This window comes from Choloepus didactylus, chromosome 3 (assembly GCF_015220235.1).
Source record: "Choloepus didactylus isolate mChoDid1 chromosome 3, mChoDid1.pri, whole genome shotgun sequence".
Lineage (NCBI taxonomy): Eukaryota > Metazoa > Chordata > Mammalia > Pilosa > Megalonychidae > Choloepus > Choloepus didactylus.
This window is the reverse complement of record NC_051309.1, coordinates 207,867,282-207,889,935: the sequence shown is the minus strand read 5'-3', so window position 1 is coordinate 207,889,935 and position 22,654 is coordinate 207,867,282. Positions and strand designations below refer to the sequence as shown.

The following is a 22,654-nucleotide window of genomic DNA, read 5'->3' as shown; positions in this document are numbered from 1 at the left end:
ATCGATTTGTTTTACTCCAATTAGCATGCTTTATCTTGGAGAAAACTGTGGCTGGCTTTCATAGACTATGGATCAATGCTGAAATTCTCAACATTTGACACAAATCCAGCCCACTGTTACCACTGGTCCATTTATTACAGACGCATAGATAGTCAATAGCACATGCAGAAAACAAGAAACTATGCACTTACTTAGAATGCTTCCACTCCCCTTTTCTCCTTTCTGGCCTTTTTGTCCAGAATTACCTTGAAAAAGAAAAGCAAAAAAACAAACAAAAAAACAAGCAAAAAAAACTTTAATTAGGGCAACTCACAATGCTGTTTTCAGTGGAGACAGAGCATCACAAGGCAATCTAAAGTATCAATTTATAATAACCTACAGACAACCATGTTGATGATAATAATAATAGCTATCATTTTTGAAGCCCTGTTATAAACCTGGCATTGTGCTGGGTAGATCCTTTTACACACATTATCTGAAATTATTTATAAGGTCAATAAATTTTATATTTTCCTACAATAGGCAAAACTGAAGTATAAGCAGTTTGTTTTGTGCTTAGTCACTCTTTTTCCCTCTTTCTTTGATTGTGCCTCACCCTGTCCCCAGGAGCCACAGTCTTTGCTTTTGAGAGCCCTCACACAATTGCTCATCCTGTGTTTATTCCCTTTAGGATTTATCTATCTTGTTTTCCATTTCTTTATGGAAGAGCATCCTAAACACTGGGCTGTGGATGAATTCCTGGGAGTGCAGAGATTCTGATAACATCTACCCTTGGGGTAGGGAGGAGGGACTTTAAAGCATCCAAGCTTCTATTCTGTCAGGATTAGCTTTGAGAAATCTCATCCATATACACACATATAGTGTGGTATAAATATCCTTTTATATGAGTGTCATAGCTTCAAAGACAGGGAAGCATTGCTAGGACCTTGGTCTTTGCTAATGAACTGCTACTTCATCCACCGCTTCCTTTTTAAAGAGGTCTCCAGAAGACAGTCTTTCAATACCATCATGAGATTCTAATGGGGAAAATTTCATCTCCTGGGAGTGGCACTACTCTTGGTTACCGCGAATGTTGAACTTTGCCCAAACCCTGTGACCCCGGAAAACAGAGATGGGTAAAGAAACCCTGCCACCCTCCAGGAAACTGCTTACTACAAAGAAACATCGTTCCCCAATACTTAGATAAGACACACCCTCCGAATTTCCATTCTTTGCCTCATAAATGGTTAGCTGAACTGCTTGTCCCACTGATTTAATGGAACAAAATGCTTGTCAACCAAACTTTGATTAAATTTCTTTCCTTCCCCAGGTCCTCGGACTTTCATCCCCTCAGCTTAAACCAGAAGGCTCCTTAGTGGTCTCTTCTTAGAATAGGCTGATCTCAGGATAAAACATTTTCTGATCTACTGTCCCTTCACACCACCATTTTTCATCCCTCTTTCCAAATCCAGTTCTTTCTAGCCTTGTTTGCTCCTCCCTATAAAAGAAAACTTTTTTTTTTCTAATCCTAGAGAAACTTGCAGATCTTACGGGCTGAACTTTCTCCATATTGCAATAGTTTTTTTCCCCACTTTGCAATAATCCTTTTGAATAAAGTCTCTGGATTTGTTTTTTATTTGACGTTATTGATTCTTCTTCTAACAGTCCTCAAAAATCTATCATGCAAGTGATTACCTTCTTGGCACAAATCTAGAACTGATACTAGTGCTCCTTTGTATTTGTATAAAATCTTTGTTAATACTCTTCATTCCCCCTCCTCTCCCAACAAAATTAAAGGCTTGCATCTTTCTAGCCAAGAGTTCAGAAAACATAGTTTAAAAATCATGAGCCTTGGATAACAAGAGTAAAAAAAATAAATCCTCCTTGATTTTATTTTGCTGTTTCACTTACAAGTTAGGTGACTCAGGACAAGCCTGTAAAATGAAAAAATAATACATTCCATGGCAGGGTTGCCTTGAAAATTAGTGTTGATGTTTATAAAGCACCTTGCACGTAAGAGATGCATATAAGGGATGCTAGCTACTATTATTATTACTTCTATTTCATAACATTTCCCAAAGCTTAGCTAGAACTTCCCCTCTATAATTTTATTCTCAGGGAATGAGAGTGAAGGACGTTTAAACTCAGTTCACTTTTTATGGCACAATTAGTTTTTATTTTATTTTAAATTTTAATCTTAATTTTTGGGTTTCTTTTGCTTTCTCTAATTTACTTTGTCTTGATCTGTGCTTCACTTTGAACTTTTGTCCATATTCACCTCTTAGAGAAGAAATTTTAGTTCTTAAGTTACTAAACTAAAAAATGTAATGTGTAATGAGTAGAATGAATCTTGAGATTTAGCATTTAAAAAGCATACATTATTTCAAGTTGAATATTCTTAATTTATTTTCTGGTTCTTTATTTAATTGTCTGCACTTATCTTTTGTTTTTTGTAACCAATTGAAATTTTATTTTAGAGATTTAATGAGATGCTAACCATCCTTTTTAGCATATTGTGAAGAGAATGTCTCTGATTACTTTGCATATGTGATTATACTTTACCATCATTTTCTTGTGATTGAATCATTTTAGGCACTGCTAGAGAGCCCACAATTATTAATTTAGCACAAAATACCCAAAACGTTTCCTACATTTTTTTACGGTACCCTTTTAATATAAATATAATATCAAAGTTTAAGGTTGTTCAAAAGGCAAAAATCTAAGAAATTATTTCTTCTTATTGGAGGGGGCAGGGGCTTTAAACAGGGTAAACTCATCGGTTTAATTCTCTTCAGAGAAGATAATACAAATAAACAAGCTTAATGTCATCATTTCATCATTTCACAATTAGAAAAAGACTACTTTACTTGTGGAAGTCTTTTCACCCCACAGTTTGTCTTGGATATTTTAACAAAAATACTCAGCCAGAACCCTGAACTAATGACCTACCTAATGTCCTTATAGTGCTAGGATCCTATGATAAGTAAAAAGTTAGTGTTTTTTTATTTTATTTTATTTTACTTTTTTTCTTATACCACATTGACATTTTTTCTTGAAGACAGTAAAAATGAAACCTCTTCTTATAAATAAATTACAAATATCTTATGTGATTTTATCATGATTGAGGGATTTCCTTGCAGATGATACTTGGAAATCTTTTTTCTCACACTTGAACACATCAAAAATGTCCTTGTAAGAGAACAGGAATGCTCCTTTAGAATGACAGTTTTGGCTAAAAATGAGCCCAGGGGCTTCGTGAAATCATGGAGTTAACCATCTCCTGTTTTATGTCACTCTTCAACTAAAAATAAGGAGTTTATGTTTCTAAGTCATTGGAAAATGAGAAGTAGAATACTATGTAATATACTGACTGACACTATAACTTTAAAAAATGTAAAAAGTATTGAATATGAATTCCAATAACATTACTATTTTAAACATTTTTTGTGTACCTCATATGAGCATACTAAATTACACCTTTTCACATACATGCCTCAGTCAGTTCAGACAATCTTTTCTGCAGCTGTAGGTATCTCCTCTTTTTCAGGTATTTCAATTTCATATGGAACCATCCCCCATCCTAAGCCTTATGCTTCTTCCTATTCCCTAAATTCTTCACATTCTATTTTCTTGTTAAGCCTACACCATCTTCCCCCCCTTAATTCTTCCATCTTCAGCATCTCCTCTATTTTATCTTACCGTCATCATTTAAACGGTATTTGGTATTCAAATATCTCCTTCAAATAAAAAATCCAAATTAAATGAAAAAACACAACAAACAAAAATCTCAACTTTCTCCTCCTCTACATAGAGAGACTGCTCAAGAGGTGCTTCTTTCCCCATCTACAATCCTTATCACCAGCTCACCTGAACATATGCCTTTCTGGTTTCCATGCTACCCATACCCCATCCCACAGAAAGCACTTTCAACAAAGGCAGTATTCCCATATCAACAAATGCAAAGTGATTTTTGTATACTTCCTCTTACTTGACAACCTTTTGAAACTCCCTCTGCCTTTGACTACTTTTACTTCACGTTTTGCTGGTTTTCTTCTCTTTCTGGCTGCTTCTTTTCAATCTGCTGCTTTTCTCCTGCTGCCCAGCCTATACTTTACTTAAGGCTTTATCCTAGGCTCCTTCTATTCTTACCTTCTTCTCACTCTCTCCTCATGGAATGTTATTAAAGTCAGTGGTTTTAATGACCACTTATGACATCATAGCTACAACTTTGTCTCTCTATCCCTGGCCATATCCAGATCCATATATCTGACTATCTGTGGATAGCTCCATGGATGACACAGAGGGCAGGTGTGCCGGTTTGGATGTATTATGTCCCCCAAAACGCCATGTTCTTTAATGAAATCTTGTGGGGGCAGACGTATTAGGTGTTGATTAGGTTGGAATCTTTGGATTAGGTTGTTTCCATGGAGATGTGACCCACCCAACTGTGAGTAATACCTTTGATTAGATTATTACCATGGAGGTGCGGCCCCACCCATTCAACGTGGGTCTTCATTAAGTAACTGGATCCCTGTGAGAGCTCGGACAGAAGGAGCTCAGTGCTGCAGCTTAGAGAGACATTTTGAAGATGGCCATTGAAAGCTGATGCAGATATTTTAGAGAACGCCATTTTGAAACCAGAACCCTGGAGCAGACCCCAGACACATGCCTGTGCCTTCCCAGCTAACAGGTTTTCCAGTGTCCTTGAGTGAAGGTAGTTTATTGTTGATGCCTTTGTTTGGACACTTTTATAGCCTGAGGACTATAATTTTGTAATCAAATAAACCCCCTTTATAAAAGCCAATCCATTTCTGATATTTTGTATAATGGCAGTATTAGCAAACAAGAATAGCAGGGTTCAATAAATGTTTGTTGATTAAATAAATGAATAATTTATGGTGCATAGTTTTAGTTACTTCTAAAGCAGATAGCTCACCCTCAGAGGAATCAGACTTTGAAAGTACTTTAAGGGTCTAAGCTGAGAGAAGCATATTATTTACAGCTGGAAGATCTAGCTTGTTTAACAAGGGTACATCCAGAGTTCTCTAGGGACTTTGAAGACATGTAAGGTTACACAGGTTACAGCTCAGTTAAATAGTCAAAACTTCTGTAGTAAATATGTCAGATCTTATAAACGCTCTACTCTTACAGATGTGCTATGCATGGAGAAGGCATAAAGTCTTCCTTTTCTCTTCTCATGTTTGTATCTTATCAGTTAAGGACTGTCTTATTCTCCTCTCATTTTTTTTTACCTAGCATATCACCTGGCATTTGTAATGTGTAGTTAATACACGTTGAAGGAGGGGAAGAAGAGAGGGAGAGCAGGAGAGAAAATAGAAGAGAGTAAATATGGGGAGCTCTTTCATGAATTTTTTTTCCTGGGATCTTGTAACACTTTCTATATTATTTAGATACTCCAGGCTGTGCCATCAGCTAGACTATGACAATTGCTATATTTTATTGCTAATTTTACCACCTTGGGCTCCTATAGAAAAGAGACTATTATTCCTTGTCTTAACTGCAGAAAACTAAAGCAGAATCAGTACTGCTCACATTTCTACCAAATTTGATCCTTTTGATAAGGAAGTGATAGCCTAAGTATATCCTTTGTCAAGGGATTTATTATTTCTACCCTTGCTTTCCTTTTGCAGGTTGTCTCTTTCTGCATTTCTTTTCTTCACCTAAAGATATGGTTCTCAAAGCGTGGTCCCTGGACCAGTATCATCACCCTCACTGGAAATTTGTAAAGAATACAAATTCTTGATCCCTATCTCAGATTGACTGAAACAGATATTCTGGAATTGGTGCCCAGTAAGCCATTAAAATAAGCCTTCCAAATGATTCTGAAGCCTGCTAAAGTTTGAGAACCAGTCCTGAAGAAAGCCTATGCCTCTTTTAGATCAGCACTAACATTACTTCCTCTGTGATGCATTGTCTTGTTTTACAGAATTTATCACTCCCTTTGCTCTACTTCCATAACATTTTGCCCCAATTCGCAAATATTTATTTTATTACTTACCATGTTGTGTTCGAGTTCATTGCTTATGCATTTTTCTGTTCCCTGCTTCCTGAGGGCAAGGACTCTGCTATAGTTATCTCCAGCACAGTGAACTCTCATTGAAATTGTATTCTCTGGGTGAAGGAATTATCAGTGTTCTCCCAAGTACTTTTGACTATTGGGCATTTGTTGAGCTCTAAGAGCTTTAGAGCAGAAAGAAATATACAGTGTATACAGGCTGCAGCTAATAGCTAGTATTTATATAGTGTTTGCTATGTGTCAGGGACTGCTCTAAGCACTTTAAGACATCTATTAATTCATTTTTCCTTAACAGAAATTCTAAGACTTAGATGCTATTTTGTAGATAAGTAAACTGAGGCTCAGAGATGCTGGATGGGAGTTGGGATTCAAACACTTACTGGCATAACCAGTGGAAATGACATCATCATGTGTGTAAATTTTAAAGTGCTGAATAATTTTGGATACTAAGCATTAACATACAATAGTAGGCAGTTTATTCTGCCTGGGATAGGAGTTTATCTGTATTTCTTTAACTATAGCTTAACAGGGTTTGACCAGTTTTAGTTAAATGGATATTTAAACTTTGTTTTTCTTGTCTGCTTTCTGCAATCTTTGTTCTGACATAGATGCCATTCTTCGTGGTGACTTACTATTGTGTAGAGTTTGTAAATCCTGTTATTGTTCTCTTTATTTTTTTTCAATCTGTTTTCCTTGTGGACCAAGCAACTTTTCTCATATAGACAGAAATCAGTTTCAGACCACAAAATAAACTCCATTGTGAGTGCTACTACTCATAGATGATACCCTTTTATATTATCAGATAATTTGAAAAAATTCTAAGATCTATAAAGAAAACATGCATTTTCACAATACCTGGCCTCCCCATCTTCCCTGTGAATCCTGGTAATCCTCGACTTCCAGGAAAGCCAATTGCTCCCCGATCACCTTTAAGACCTGGAGGACCTATGCGGTTAATGGAGGAAAAAAAGTGGAGAATAATTCATTTTTCATACAGATTTGAGAGTATCTATCTCATTTCATTAATTAATATTAAACAGGTGAATCTCAAGAATGGAGGAATAACATATTTCTTCTAATTTCATGTGTGCTATTGGTAGGAAAAATATATATCTAAATATTAATGTTATAATGCATTGTATATATTCAGTAAATAACATATTTCAAATACAAATAAAAGCACATGAAAAAGTGTTTTAACCAGGAGAGTTATGTAGTCTAATAATGAATCTTCAAATGACAGAATTTTACAGTAGCTAAAAATGATATCTTTGAAATGTTTAAGCTGAAAATTGAGTTTTTAAGATTTTCTCTAGAAAAAGTAAAACTCAAGGAATGAGAAGTATTAAAGAGTATTGTATTAAACATTTTGAGATTTTAGTTCTGGAATGCATCATTCTAATTATCTCTTGTGGACTTGTTTTTATATGTCCCATTGTAATCCCAAACAATGTATGCACACACATACATTTATACACATATATGTATGTAGATACATAAATATAAATAAAAAATACACAAAATTCATTTAGAGGTATATATACATGTACAAACCCAGGGTTTTAAATGCTTGAATGAAATAACCATTATTACCCCATCTCGCTATGGTGACTGTGAAAACTGCATATGAAAGAAAATGCTATATTTCTATGGAATAAAATATTTCATTCCATAGTCCATCACTTTGAGATAAACTATTGTAAAAATTTTTTCACCATCAGCTCAGAGAGCTCCTATTAATCCAATTTTCAGCTGACTCCTTTGGAGATTTATGAAAATGATGAGAAATTGATTATACATCTTATTTAAATGTCAACTATTTATAATATTGCCATTAGTTTACAAGTTCCAGGAGGGTAGAGATCACACCTATTTATTTTAAAAATCTTTTCTTGAGGTTCATTCATATTTACATCTAAATTTGGGCTAATTGTCTTCTAAGGAATGTTCAGTTTCAGAAGCATATTATTCTAAATAGGTAAAAATATTTTTCAACCCATGCAGAACTGATTCCAACTGAGATTAAGCAATACTCAAATAACCAAACTGATAAATTATACTCAGTAATATTAGTAAAGTCAGATCATTTCAATACAATTTAAATACTCAATATGTATTTTGTAGTATATATTGGTTGGACTCCACAGCATAAAGCCAGAAGAAGACCCAACATCTGTTCTCAGGACATAGTTACACCTTTCTTCATTATCCAAACAAGGCAGTCATATTCCTTTGCACTTGCCATTACTGAGATCTGTCACTCAAATTTACAAATACAATCAGAATGAAAATTCTCTCCCTTTGAAGACCATGAAGTGTGAAATAATGTTTGATCTTAGAACATCCCCCCCAGTCTTTTCAGAGTGCACTCACATATGACTTCCATTTTAACCATTAGAATTTTTTATTAATTTGACAAATATATACTGATCACATATATTTTGCCAGTTTCTGTGCATCCTTGGAGTTACAAAAGATCCTTATCCAAAGGGACCTTTGAGTGTGGAAAAACCAAGAAAGATGTAAGTTAACAAATGAATAAAGGAGTTAATTTTGGAGGTTAAAATTTTAGAGGTCAAAAAACTAGGAAATGTGATAGACAATGCCTGGGGGGTGTCTGCTTTGAGCAGAGGTGAAAAAAGGCCTTTTTGGTGATGGCTCTTTGAGTACATCACAGTTGACACCCAGAATACAACTGCTCAACCATGAAGAATGTTAAATTTTCAATGGATGCAATAAATGTATCCATGAATGAAGTACATGTAATACTTTCATACAAATCAGTGGATCATTAGATCTCTATTTTATGTGCAAAAATGTTTAAGCAGAGCTATACAGCATATAGAGTTATGCAACCTGTTGTTTAATAAAGTTTGAAACAAGTGCCACTGTTGAATTTCATTCCAGGACCAGATTCTCTGAGCCTTTCAGGGACATAGTTGCTAATTTTCTACAATAATCTCTGGAAAAGGGAACAGAGTCATGTACCTCCTTTCAACTCATAGGCAGCATACGTACATTTTATACAAAGTCTCAGTCATGAAATGTTAAGAGTTTCAAGGGCTCTTAGACATCATCTAGTCCAAATCTATCATTTTGCAGAGGCAGGAATGGAATGAAATCCCTTCTATAGGTCCCAGGTCCTAGGTCCCCAGCTTTCAGTCTAGGCTTCTTTCTGTGGCCCAGCAGACTGGGTAAGGCATGGACTCCGAAGTCATGCCAGTCTAGGTTCAAATACTGGAGACTGACCTCAGGTAAGTGATGTACCTCTCAGTGCATCTGTAAAACGAGCATATACATGCACCTAATCTCAGCTTGACATGATAATGATGAAAAGAGCTAGTAAACTTAAAACAAATAGACAAGTGATGGATACATGATAAATGCTGTGTGTGGTAGCTTGTTAATAGTAGTAGCAATAGCAATATAATCATTATCTTCACCAGACTTTGGTAACGGTTGCTAAATTTAGCTTGATTTAATATGTACATAGTTAGCAGTGACATTTTTTGATTCATTGGCACAATTTGTCACCTCTGGAAGAAAACCAGTCTCAATCCTCAGGCACAGAGCAATAACCTGCAGCCAATTAAAGAATACATTTATGTAGCACTGTCCTCGTTGAAGGCTGAGGAAGAGGCCTTTCTAGGCAGGAGACAGCAGGAAGGATGGAACGGGTTGAAGAAATGCATAGCTATAAAGATAAACACAATGTGGCCCTGTCCTCAAATTCCACTAGTCAGGAGATAAGGACTTTGTTTTTCCTCCAGAGGAATGATTCCTAGGAATCATGAGCCCTTGATTCTTTCTAAAGACATCTTATGTGGGTGGCTCCCTCCTATGCCTATCCATCAGGCCGCCATGTTATTAATCCCACTGGGAAGAAAGTCATTTAGATAGGGTGGTGGTTTGGAGCCGTATGTACCCCAGAAAAACATGTTCTTAAGCTTAATCCATTCCTGTGGGCATGAATATATTGTAAGTAGAACCTTTGGATGAGTTTACTTCCGTTAAGGTATGAACCACCTCATTCAGCATGGGTCTTAATCCTATTATTGGAGGCCTTTACAAGAAGGATGAAATTTCAGAAACACACAGAGAAAGCCATAGATTTCAGTCAGAAGCTGAAATCAGTGAGATCTGGAATTTGGAAGAGAAGAGAGAGGCCAAGAGAAGTTGCCCTGTGCACTGCCATATCACAGAGGAGCCCAGGATGAAGGATCACTGGCAGCCAGCCACAGAATGCCCCAATCTTCAGGGAGAAAGCATCACCTTGATGATGCCTTGATTTGGACTATTTCCTAACCCCAAAACTGTGAGCCATTAAATTCCCATTGTTTAAGCCAGCCCATTGCATGGCATTTACTTGAGCAGTCAAGGAAACTAAAACAGATGACCTACAAAATTTTCCTTAGGAGGAAAATTTAAGCCTCCTCTGTAAGAGGCTTGCCTTCTTCAAAGCCCTGCTTTCATGGAGGAATAACCCTGAAAGCGACTCCAAAGGATCCCAGATGACACAACATGAAGAAGGCTTGATCGTGTCATTATCACCCGGATAATACTTGTAAAATGATAAACCCTGTGAAGGCAGAGACTCTAAATCTCTTTCCATGTATTCCACAGTGCCCTGCAGAGCACCAGGCACAGAGAATGTGCTCAATACACATTTTTTCAAGTGAAAGGTGATAGGTCATTCCCCCTGGTATGCTGTTAAGGAAAGCACACTCTGAAATGAACTTCTGTTATACTAAACTGTCTAACTCAGTGCATGAGTCATAGTAATAAATTTAATGAATTTATACTTAAGACAGCTAGGATAACAACTTAAGCTTCTCAGATTTTCTTATTGTTGTGAGTTTAGGTGAGGGTGACGTTGTCAAGTCCAGTTTAGTGAAGTCTTTTGGATGTATGGGTGAATTTTAATGAACTTACTCAAATCAGAAAGTAGAATTAGGCTTCTGGCAGACAACAAACGATGCAGCAATTAGGGAAGAATACTTTAGGAGGGATGTGTGGTGGATTGAATACTTTTGCCGTAGTGCATCAAACCAGATGACACCCCATAAGCCAAAAAAGAGCAAATAAATCTCCCCATAAATCCAATCGAACTCTTTTGTAGGACAGACTGGATAATGCCTGTTCTAAATGAGCAATAATGTTATAACGGCAACAAACTAAACCCTCACTAAAGGAATCAAAGAAGCTTTGCCATGTTACCTTGATGGCATTAATAAAAGCTGAAGCTTTTAATTTTTTCTTTTTATTTTGTATATCTATAGCTCAGGGACAGTTGAAAAAAATTCTCCCAAGATGAAGCTTTGTGTGGCAAGTTGCTGCCCAAACTGAACTTTATGAGTGAGTTACAAAGCTTTGACAATAGCAGTCTGCAACGGAGTAGCTGACAGACCCGTGACAATAGTAGCTCTGGCAGCTGATCTAATATTGATTACTTCCCCTGCCTATGACATAATGCACCATTGTTAAGATCTCTGAATGCTCGTCAAGTAGAAAGACTTTTCTGAATAAAAAGTCTTACCTGATAGTATTTCAAGGACACGTCAATCTATCCAAGATTATATATAGTTTACTCTTTTAAAAAAATTTTAATACATTTTCTCACTGTGAAATTCAACATATATACACAACAATGACAGTTTAATGACAACTTTATATACTGGCTTTCAAGCATAATGTTGTAAAGGGCAGACAGGTGTCAAATTCATGCTTTTCATTTTAAAAAACTATTTTTCAGATGTAACCTTGGTCTGTCAATACATTGATCAGAAAGGAGAGCATTTTATATCATCAAAAGCAGAAAAATAAGATGCAGTACATGGTATTTAAATTTTTTTTTTTTTTGGCACAGAAACTATTCTAGTTATAATTAGACCATGCAATATATTCCCCACTTTCAAACAGCAGACAGGGTTTTTGATTTGTAGCCAAGAATAACATGACAACCATGTTATTGTTATTGTCTTCTTTCTTTTTATTAAGAGCAAAGAAAGTTCATGCTCTCTCCCTTTTGCTGTGTTTTCTATTACCTTTCTTCAAAATATTGTTTTCAAGATTACAACATAGAGGAAAATATTTTGAAATACTTTTGCTCTAAATAAGATACAGAGAGTTCTGACAGCAAAGGTAAAAATCATCTATAATCTCTAATACTTACATTGAGATTCAGTGGGTTTAAGCAGATATATTCCAGTTAAGGACTATATAAGAAATACAATCCAATTTGCCTTAGACTCATATTAATGTGTGTGTGTGTGTGTGTGTGTGTGTGTGTGTGTGTTTGTATCCTAAAAATCAAATAACTTGAAAATATATATGCAGTGTGAAGATAATTTTTATATTCTCCTTTACACATGATCTAAAGCTAGGTGTGTCATCCATGTTGCGTAATGTCTGATATGGATGGTACTCCCCACCCCCACCTCCCACCCCCGAGTTGTACACAGTCCCATGTGGTGGCTCTGGCTAAAGCATTTAACTTCCTTCAAAAACCATGAGTCATCCATCCAGTATTTTAATGATTAGGCTAATAGAACACTTAATGTCCTCCCCAAAATACACACACACACATATATCACTGGAGACAAATAAAATAGTGATTTCCCCCTACACACACATGGATGCATAACCCCTAGCCCTATAGTATCTGATAAAGTGGTTATTATGCTCATACCTATTGGACCCGGAATGCCTTGTGGACCACCTTCTCCAGTGGCACCTCGATCTCCTTTTTCACCTGGGGGACCAGGAGGACCTTTAAAAAATAAATTACAGTTACTTATAATAGTTACAAAGCAGAGATAAAACGTATTTGTCATTTTATAGGAAAGACACATACAAGGAAATTACAAGTCTTTTATTTGTTGTGCAATAGCATAGCATGAATAAGACTGGCCTTCCCGAATGCAAGAATAGTCTGTTGTTGAGGAGTACAAAGACCTGTACCTATAAGGCTGACATAGCCCCACATTAGACGACCTAACTGGGTATTAAATGTTTATGTGTGCACAGCATTTTTTCTAGGTTCTAAGAAATTGGGGGCAGAGAAAAGACACTGAATCAACAATGGCACAAAACCAGGCAAAATCAGTACTTGTGGAGCAAGTAATAGATAGATTTCTCTATACTGAGTTAGCTACTATATGGTAAATGTATAAATAAAGACTTATGATGAGATATGTGTGATACCCTCAAGGAAAACAAAAATCCCTACACAGTATACAATCAGAAAACATATTGCTGGAACTGACCCTAAATTCAGATATTTCTCAGAGTTAGAGATCAGTGTCAGTGGCAAAGGTTGGAGAGGACCTTGTTGTGGAAGTAGGATTTGAGGTATGTTTTGAAAAATAGGTAGAACAAAAAGAAAGAATTCTGGGGAAGTGGGTAATGCAGGAAGGTAAAAGTAAGTATAGGTATACTTTTTCAAATAAAATATTAAGTCAAATCCCTAGATAGAAATAGATAAGAGATATTATAAAACAAAATGGAGAGGTTGCAGAGGAATCTTTCTACTTGGCCTCACAATTACCCAAATGGCCCCTGAGCTCTAAGTTTTTCTGTGTCCAGCCAACCAGACCTCTGCTGATCAACTCTTCAGAATGATTCTTCTGAGTGTGTCTTTAGAATTTATAGGCTGTATTAACGGCATTCTCTCTTCCGTAAGGAATGCACAGGACTAGTTTTCTTCCCTTCATTTAAAAGAACACTTAGTAAATTTCTTTTCAACCCTGAAAGGAAAACCTAGAGGTATCATAGAAAAATGAAATAGCAATGTTTTAAAAGGGGAATTTTCTGTTGCGGTGGTTTAGTCACAAACAAAGCACAAGAACCACACACAGCTTTATGCAGTAGTATTGATTAGAAGAGAGTAACTATTTAGACATTTTAATCAGGTGGGGAAAAATATGTGAAGACTTCTAAGAAGGACCATGTAAATAAAGATTATCTTATGAATGAGTACATTCTGTCCATTTTCTTTGCTTCTTTTGAAGTCCTTGTTCCTGTTTTTCTCCACTAATCTGATCCATCTCATTTGTCAAGGTACAACTTGAGTTTTATAACTCTCCTTCCCTGATTACTCAATGTTCAAGATATTGTTACTCTTCCAAATTACAATGTCCCTTTCTCTTCGTATACAACAATGGACAATAATATTTTATTTAATTTTATTATAAAAACAACCCTTCTTATTACAGGAAAAATTTATGAATAAAAATATAATTCATAATTTATCATTGTGAGAAAATAATTGTTAACATTACCTTATAAGATCTTTTTCTTTGGGCAGTTGTAGGTTTACAGAAAATCACACAGAAAATACAGATTGCCCGTAAAACCACCTGGCTGCATATTTTTTCACATAATCACCATGCAAGCTACATACAACTGGGCATTATGTGATTAACTGACAAATCTTAAGTTATTGCTTTTAGCTTTTGCACAAAAAAAATGACGTTTCTACACCAATGGGAATCTCTGCATACCCTATTCCATGTGGAATATAATTCTTCAACAAAGGATATTTAAATTCCACAACGATGAACATGGCTGAAGTTCATTAATCTCCACATGGTGACCAAGGAGGGGGGAAGGAGGACAATGAGACTCAATATGAAATATTCAATTTTCTTAAGCAAATTGAAGAGAAGCAAATACCCAAATACAATACTCAAAAATGGTATGTTGTAAAAGGTACATAAACAAAGAGTTTGATTTAGTAATTAGAGTTCTAAAGCAAGACAAAGACATACCAGGAGAGACTAGAATGTGTGAGACAAGAAACAAGGGACACACTGACCAGATCTAGTCCCTCGCCTTGGAGGTTAAGAGTTACCATCATTTCTTTAGTAAGAAATGGAACTCCCTCAGAATTACTAACTATCCTTTCCATTATTTTGCATGTAAGACTGTGAACTGTATGCAGCTCTCATTTTGGAACATTAATCTAGTCACTCACAATAAATACATCTGTGCTATTTTTAAAAATTCTGAGTTAAAAATCCCTCTATGTATTTTTTTTATAAAAAAATACTAATACCCAGTATCTGATGCCTAGAGTAAGAAAACCAAGTAAGGGCTTTTCTTAACTAGTTCTAACTAGGTGTGTTGGATGTTACATTTTTATTATTATTTTATTCCTCATGTAACACTAATCTAATCTTACCAATTATAAATTTCATTTTTATACATTGTCTTATCTCTTCCACTGCCTAGACCAAAATTTGGGAAGGAGCTAATAAGTGATTTTAATTTCTTTTAGATATTGGGGTGGGGGGGTGGGGGGTGGAAGTGAAATCAGAGACTGCTTTACTCTTAGCTTCTTTTATAAAATTTTTTAGAACATTTTTAACATGATGTCAAAATGCTACCTTCCAAAACTGCTCTCTCTCCACCCTACTGTAGCTCACATCCACTTCATCCTGCAGCTGGTCTATTGGTAGAGTTTTTCATATGGTCTGAATATTTTTTCTATTCCACCCTCACATATCCTTCAGTGTCAGATTCAGCAAGGACCTGTATTACATTTCTATATCAACTATAAGGAAATGTAGAAGTCTGTTTACCATATTATGGAAAAGAGAATGAAGAACTTGAAGGCAGGAGACTTCAAGTCAGGACTTATTGTAGTGACCTTTCTTGTTCTTAGCTACTATTTTCCCTCTTCAAATTTCTTTTTCATAATCACATCAATAACTGCTTCTGTGCAGCAATAAATGGATAGAATGCTGCTTGTTGTCTCCTTGCTGACATATGTCAAAGGAAAATGGATTAATATTGGCCAAAAGGTATGGAGCAGCTCCATTTCAAGGAGCCATAAAATTCACACAATTTTTCTTCATCTTTAAAATGTCCCAGTTGAAAGGTTACTAGAATAATTCCTAAAAGGCATACCAATAGCCTTCCATGAACAATTACCTCTATAAAACAGTGCACTTGCTTGTACTATTATCTGTTTCACCCATGATTAATTTTTAAAAAGGAAGACTAAAATTTCAACATATCCACAAGAAATGTACTGGTTTAGAATATTTGATAATCATAAATATCATAAATGGAAACTGACAAGTTTATTTAAAAAGCAAACCCAGACATATTACGTCATTTAAAATCCTGAGATAATAACACAGCACTAATAAGATCTGCCTAAATTTCCAGAGCTATGCTTCACCATGGCCCATCCATTGTGATCATAAATTTGAAGAAGTTTTTTACTTTGTTCTCAATCCTGCCTCATATCCAGATCTTCATAAAAACCTGCCAAGCCTTCCAGTCTATTTGCTGCTTAAGCCTGCTTCTTTTTTCTTTTTCCAGTTTTCATTCTCACTGACATACTTGAGCTGGATTGGCCTAAAAGACTGCTGAGTCAAACATACTTATAACAGATTAGAGTGTGAGTTGCCAAAGATCTTAAAACTATTTAGGTAATACCAGAAGAAATGTATTGGAATATTTCCATCCCTTTTCTGCACCATGATTATTTAGCAATAATTTATATAAAGGAGTTTTATGAATTATGATATTTATTCTACAACCAACACATGATATGGTGTTCATTAATTTATATAGAATGTCTTTCTTGGACTATAGTTTAATTTAATAAATATTTATTAAACATTTATCTTATGGTTATGTATTATAGGGGTTATAAAGACTAGTTCATAATATGAAAGAACTTATTGTGTCCAAGAAGAGTTAATACTACAATAGAAGGCAGTGTGAAATACTTTTAGATATAACTATCATTCATTTTGCTCTACGTAGAATGGACTAAATGGTTCACAGTGGAAGGCAGCAGACTAATTGGGAAGCTTTTGCAGTAGACCAGACTGGAATGATGGTGGCTTAGTTAGATAATATTAGAAAGGATGATGACAATGTGTTTATTTGAAATGTTTTTTTTAAAGAAGAATGAATAGGACTTACAGATGGATTAGATGAAGGGCGTGAGAGAAAGACAGAAATCAAAGAAGGCTTCCAAGATCTTGAAATGAGCACTAGTGGGATAGTGATGCAACTGACAGAAAGGACAGGTAAAGCCACAAGTTAGGGAAGGTAAATAGGTGTGGCTGGTCAAAAATCTAGCGTTTGTTTTGGACTTGGAAAGTTTTGGTGTTTTTTCCAAAATTAGAGTGGAATTGTCTAATTGCTACGGAGGAAACATATTAATTAAAAATTTTTCATATCAACTTTTAATATAATAAACAAGACTGTATGGAATATGTGTTCTATGTAAGTAAGTTAGAAAGAAAAATAATAATAAAAAAAGCATCCATGCAACAACACAAGCCAAGAACTAGTTATCAACCTAGTGCAACTGGATCCCATTCATCTACTTCCTTTTCATAGATAAACATTAACCTGGATTTTATGTTTCTCATTTTCTTTAATTTTGAAAACAAACATTCTTATAAAATATGTAAGTATAAAATGTGTGTGTTTCTATAAAAAGAAAGTTTTTCTTATTTGTGATAGCAAAAAATTATACTATAATTAGTCTTCTTGTACTTGGTTTTAAAAATTTTTTTCTTTGTCAACACTTGACTTGTTAGACCTCTTAATCTTCCTAAACTACCATATATATAAAATAAAATTTCATAGCATTCTATTTCTCAAATTACTAATGAGAAAAAAAGATGAAAACATGAAAGAGAGGTTAACAGACATGGAAGATAGAATTTGAAGATCTAACATGAACTTATTTAGCATTAGAGAGGAAGGGCAAGTGTGAATTTTGAAAAAGCAGTATTCAAAATATTGAAGCTGAGATGTTCCAGAAATGAAGAGAGATTCAAATCCACAAATATACAACAAATGCCAATAAGGATAAATTATATTAATACAAAAACACAGATTTTTTTAGGAGAATTGTAGATACTAAAGTCAAAGATTGATGACAGTCAGCTTGAGATCAAAAAGGGAAGCCAGAAGCCAGGAGAATAATATCTTCAAAATATTGATAGAAATAACCAAATTAAGAGTCACCCTAAGTAATGTATACTTTGTAAAACAATTTCAAAGATCAAGAACAAAACTGAGAAAAAGAAGTTTCACCACCAAATGACCTTCACTACCACTACTTAAAGTGTTGAGGGAAAACAATTGCCAACTATGAATTTTATATTCGATAAGACTTTCCTTCAAAAATGAGGGCCAGATTAAGATATTCCTAGATAAAAGCTGAAGGAGTTCATCACCACTAGATCTGCCCTACAAACAATGCTAAATGGATGGAATTCTTCAGATTGAAAGGAAAGAACACTCACCAGTGGTTCAAAGCAGGATGAGGAAATAAAGACCTATGGTAAAGATAAACATTTGGGCAATTATAAATGCCAGAGTTATTACTCTAAACTAACTAGACCTAACAGATATAGATAGAACACTTTACCCTACAAAATCAGACTATGCATTCTTCTCGAGTGCACATGGATCATTCTCCAGGACAGACCATTTTAGGACACAAAACAAGCCTCAATAAATTAAAAAAATATATTGAAATGATACAATGTATAATCTCTGACCACAACGGAATGAAGCTAGAAATCAATAACAGAGGGAGCAATGGAAAATTCACAAATTTGTGGAAATTAAACAAAATACTGTTGAACAACCAATGGTTAAAGAGGAAATCACAAGTGAGTTTAGAAAATATTGTGAGGCAAATGAAAATGAAAATACAACATAGCAAAACTAATGGGATGCAGCAAAGGCAGTGCTGAGGGAGAAATTTATTTATTTTTATTGAAAAGAAGGGGTACTTCAAATAGAGACTTAATCTCACAAACAGAGGAACTAAAAAAGAAAAGAAAACTAAATCCAAAGTGAGGAAGGAGGAAATAACAAAGATTAGAATGGATATAAATGAAATTGAAAACAAAAAAATAGAAAGAATTAAGAAAACCAAAAGTTGGTTATTTGAAAAAATCAATAAAATCAACAAACCTTTAGATAGACTGATAAAGAAACAAAGAGAGGATAAAATTATTAATCAGAAATGAAAAGGGGGGCATGAATACTGATCCAGCTGAAATAAAAAGGACTATAAGAGAATACTATGAACAACTGTATGCCAACAAATTAGATAACTGATAAGGACAAATTCTTAGTAACAGAGACACTACCTACACTGACTCAAGAATAAAAAGAAGATCTCAGCAAACCAATTACTAGTGAACAGTTTGAGTCAGTAATCAAAAATCTCACAACAAAGAAAAGACCAGAACCAGATGGCTTCACAGAAGAGTTCTACCAAACATTACAAGAAGACTTAAATCCAATTCTGCTTAAACTCTTCCAAAATATGGAAGGTTGTTTGAACATAAGAAAATCAATTAATGTAATACACCACATGAACACAATGAAATAAAAAAACACACACATACATGATCATCTCAATTGATTCAGAAAAGACATTTGGCAAAATCCAGCATTGCTTCTCGATAAAAACACTTACAACACTTGTAGTAGAAGGAAACTTCCTCAACATGATTAAGGGCATATATGAAAAGCTCACAGCTAACATTTTACATAATGGTGAAAGACTTGAAAGCTTTCCCTCTAAGATCAGGAACAAGACAAGAATAGCCACTGTCACCACTGTAATTCAACATCACACTGGAAGATCTTGCGAGAGCAATAAAGCAAGAAAAAGAAATAAAAAGCATCAAAATTGGAAAGGAAGAAGTAAAACTTTCCCTATTTGCAGATGACATGATTTTACAGGAAACAGAATCCTATAGGATCTTACAGAAAATACTGAAAAATCCACAACAAAGCTCATAAAGTACATAAATGAATTCAGCAAAGTGTCAGAGTACAAGATCAACACCGCCAAATCAGTAGTATTTATATGCACAAGCAATGATCAGAAGAAACCAAGAAAAATTTCCATTCATGACACAAACTAAAAGAATCAAATATCTAGGAACGAATCTAATCAAGGATGTAAAGGACTTGTATGCAGAAAACTACAAAACACAGCTCAAAGAAATGAAACAAGACCTAAATAAATGGAAGAATATTCCACATGCGTGGACTAGAAGACTAAATATTGAGATGTTAATCCTACCCAAAGCAATTTATAGATTCAATACAATCCCAATCAAAATTCCAATAGCCTTCTTTGCAGAAATGGAAAAGCCAATCATCAAATTTATATGGAAGGGGAAGGAGCCCCAAATACCTAAAGCCATCTTGAAAGAGAAGAATAAAGTTGGAGTACTCACACTTCCCAATTTTAAAATTTATTACAAAGCCACAGCATTCAAAACAGTTTGGTGTTGGCAGAAGCACAGATATATAGACCAATGGAATCAAATTTAGAGCCCACAAATCAAACCTCACATTTATGGTGAACTGACTTTTGACAAGGGGGCAAAGGCCACACAATTGGGAAAGAATAGTCTCTTAAACAAAATGGTACTAGGAAAACATGATCTACTTGGAAAAAAAAAAAAATAGAGGAACCCTACCTCATATCTTACACAAAGAGCAACTCAAAATGAATGAAAGATCTAAATGTAAAGGTAGAACTATCAAACTCCTAGAAGGGAAGCATCTTCAGGACCCTGTGTTAAACAGTAATTTCTTACACTTTATGCTCAAAGCACATGCAACAAAAGAAAAAAATAGATAAATGGGACCTCAGCAAAATGGGAGTAAATATTTGGAAACCACATATCTGATAAAGGTTTAATATCCAGAATATATAAAGAAATCCTTCAACTTAACAACAAAAAGACAAGCAACCCAATTAAATAATGGGGAAAATCTTGAATAGACATCTCACCAAAGAAGATATACAAATGACTGGAAAGCTCATGAGAAATGCACAGCATCATCAGCCATCAGGGAATTTCAAATCAAAACCAAAATGAATTACCAGTTCACACCCATTAGAATGGCTGCTATTAAAAAAGTGAAAAATAAGTGTTGGAGAGGATGTGGAGAAATAGGAACACATTCATTGCTGGTGGCATTGAAAAATGGTGCAGCTGCTGTGGAGCACAGTTTGGCTGTTTCTTAGAAAGCTAAGTATAGAACTACCATATGACCCAGCAGTCTCACTACTAGGTGTATACCCAAAAGAATGGAAAGCAGGGACTGGAACAGATATTTGCATAATGACGTTCATGGCAGCATTATTCACAATTGCCAAGATGGAAACAACCCTTGGGTCCATCAACTGATAAATGGATAAACAAAATGTGGTATTTACATACAATGGAATATTATTTAGCCTTAAAAAGGATAAACAAAATGTGGTATTTACATACAATGGAATATTATTTAGCCTTAAAAAGGAATGAAGTCCTAAGACATTCAACAACATGTATGTTGAGTGAAATAAGCCAGACACAAAAGGACAAATATTGTATGATCTCATTGATTTGAAATACTTAGAATAAGCAAACTCATAGAGTCAGAATCTAGAATATAAGCTACCAGGGGATGGGGTGGGGATGAGGAATGGGAAATTAAGGCTTAATATGTATAGTGTTCCTATGGAATGATGAAAATGTTTCAGTAATGGATGGTAGTGATGGTAGTACAATGTGAATTAATCAATAGCACTGAAATACATACCTGAATGAGATTACAGGGGGAAGTGTGAAATTGTATCCATGGTTACAGAATAAAAATTAAAAAAAAAAAAAAAAGCCCCTATGGTATGTGGTGAACCCAACATTAAACAATGGTCCATAGTTAACAGTAAAATTGTAAAAATGCTCTATCATCAATTGTAACAGATGTTCCACACTGGCACAGGGTATTAGTGATGTGGTGGTATATGGGAATCCTGTTGCTTGGGCATGATGGTTCTGTAAACCCACAATGTTTCTAAGAAAGTTAAAAACAGCAATAACAACAGCAACAAAAATAAACAAACAGAAAAGTAATTCTGAATCTGCAAGTTTTGAAAATCAGAATTACAAATTTGTGATTTATGGAAATGTAGAAAACTTTGTCCCCCACAGAGAACTCATATTCCTCTTCAGTATTCATGGAATATTTTCATTAGATCTTCATGAGATAGCTAATTAGATCTAAAGATATATTTCAACTATTTATTCCCTCCTATTTAAAAGAAATTAGGCTATTGGTTATCTTACCATGTCGTGATCTTGATTATCTCTTCTGGGTATTTGTAGAAAATGTATACTCACATGCTATTCATTTTACATAGTAGGATTCAGAATACCAAATTTCTGCATGTATAAGTGCCTTTTAAGATATTTTCTGGAGGCATGAGAAGATGTTTTACCTTGAATTAAAGTGATATTTTGTAATGTCATAGAATGTTCCCAGTCTTTAAGTCTGAGATCATTAGTAACATTATTCAACTGTTTCACTTCTTCTTTTATTTCCTGTTCCAAATGCACTTGTTCTTCTTTCATCGACATGATTTTTGCTGATACATTATACACACACTCCTCCAGCTTTCTGATCTCCTGTGAAACACAGGCAAACATCCACATGGTTACACACATAATTATCAAATATGCATGTTCAAAAACTCCCAAATTCAGGTTTTTAAAAATATATGCAATATTATAGGAATATTACAAAGTAAGAATGCAGAAATTGGGGAACTTTCTAAAAACAGTAATTCTTTGTTTG

General features: G+C 34.9%; 1 protein-coding gene across 3 annotated transcripts in view; it reads right to left on the bottom strand.

Annotated features, from left to right (window-relative positions):
- Positions 1–22,654, bottom strand: part of MSR1 (macrophage scavenger receptor 1) — a 105,367-nt gene that overhangs the window by 50,826 nt on the left and 31,887 nt on the right. For all 3 annotated transcript variants that reach the window (XR_005216023.1, XM_037831240.1, XM_037831241.1), the window contains exons 5-8: positions 22,299–22,485; positions 12,705–12,785; positions 6,872–6,961; positions 192–245 (exon numbers count right to left, since the gene is read on the bottom strand). Coding sequence is in view for 2 of the 3 variants with exons in the window: in XM_037831240.1 (XP_037687168.1) it covers positions 192–245; positions 6,872–6,961; positions 12,705–12,785; positions 22,299–22,485 (412 nt within the window). In the remaining variant the exon portion in view is untranslated. The remainder of the gene's footprint in view (positions 1–191; positions 246–6,871; positions 6,962–12,704; positions 12,786–22,298; positions 22,486–22,654) is intronic.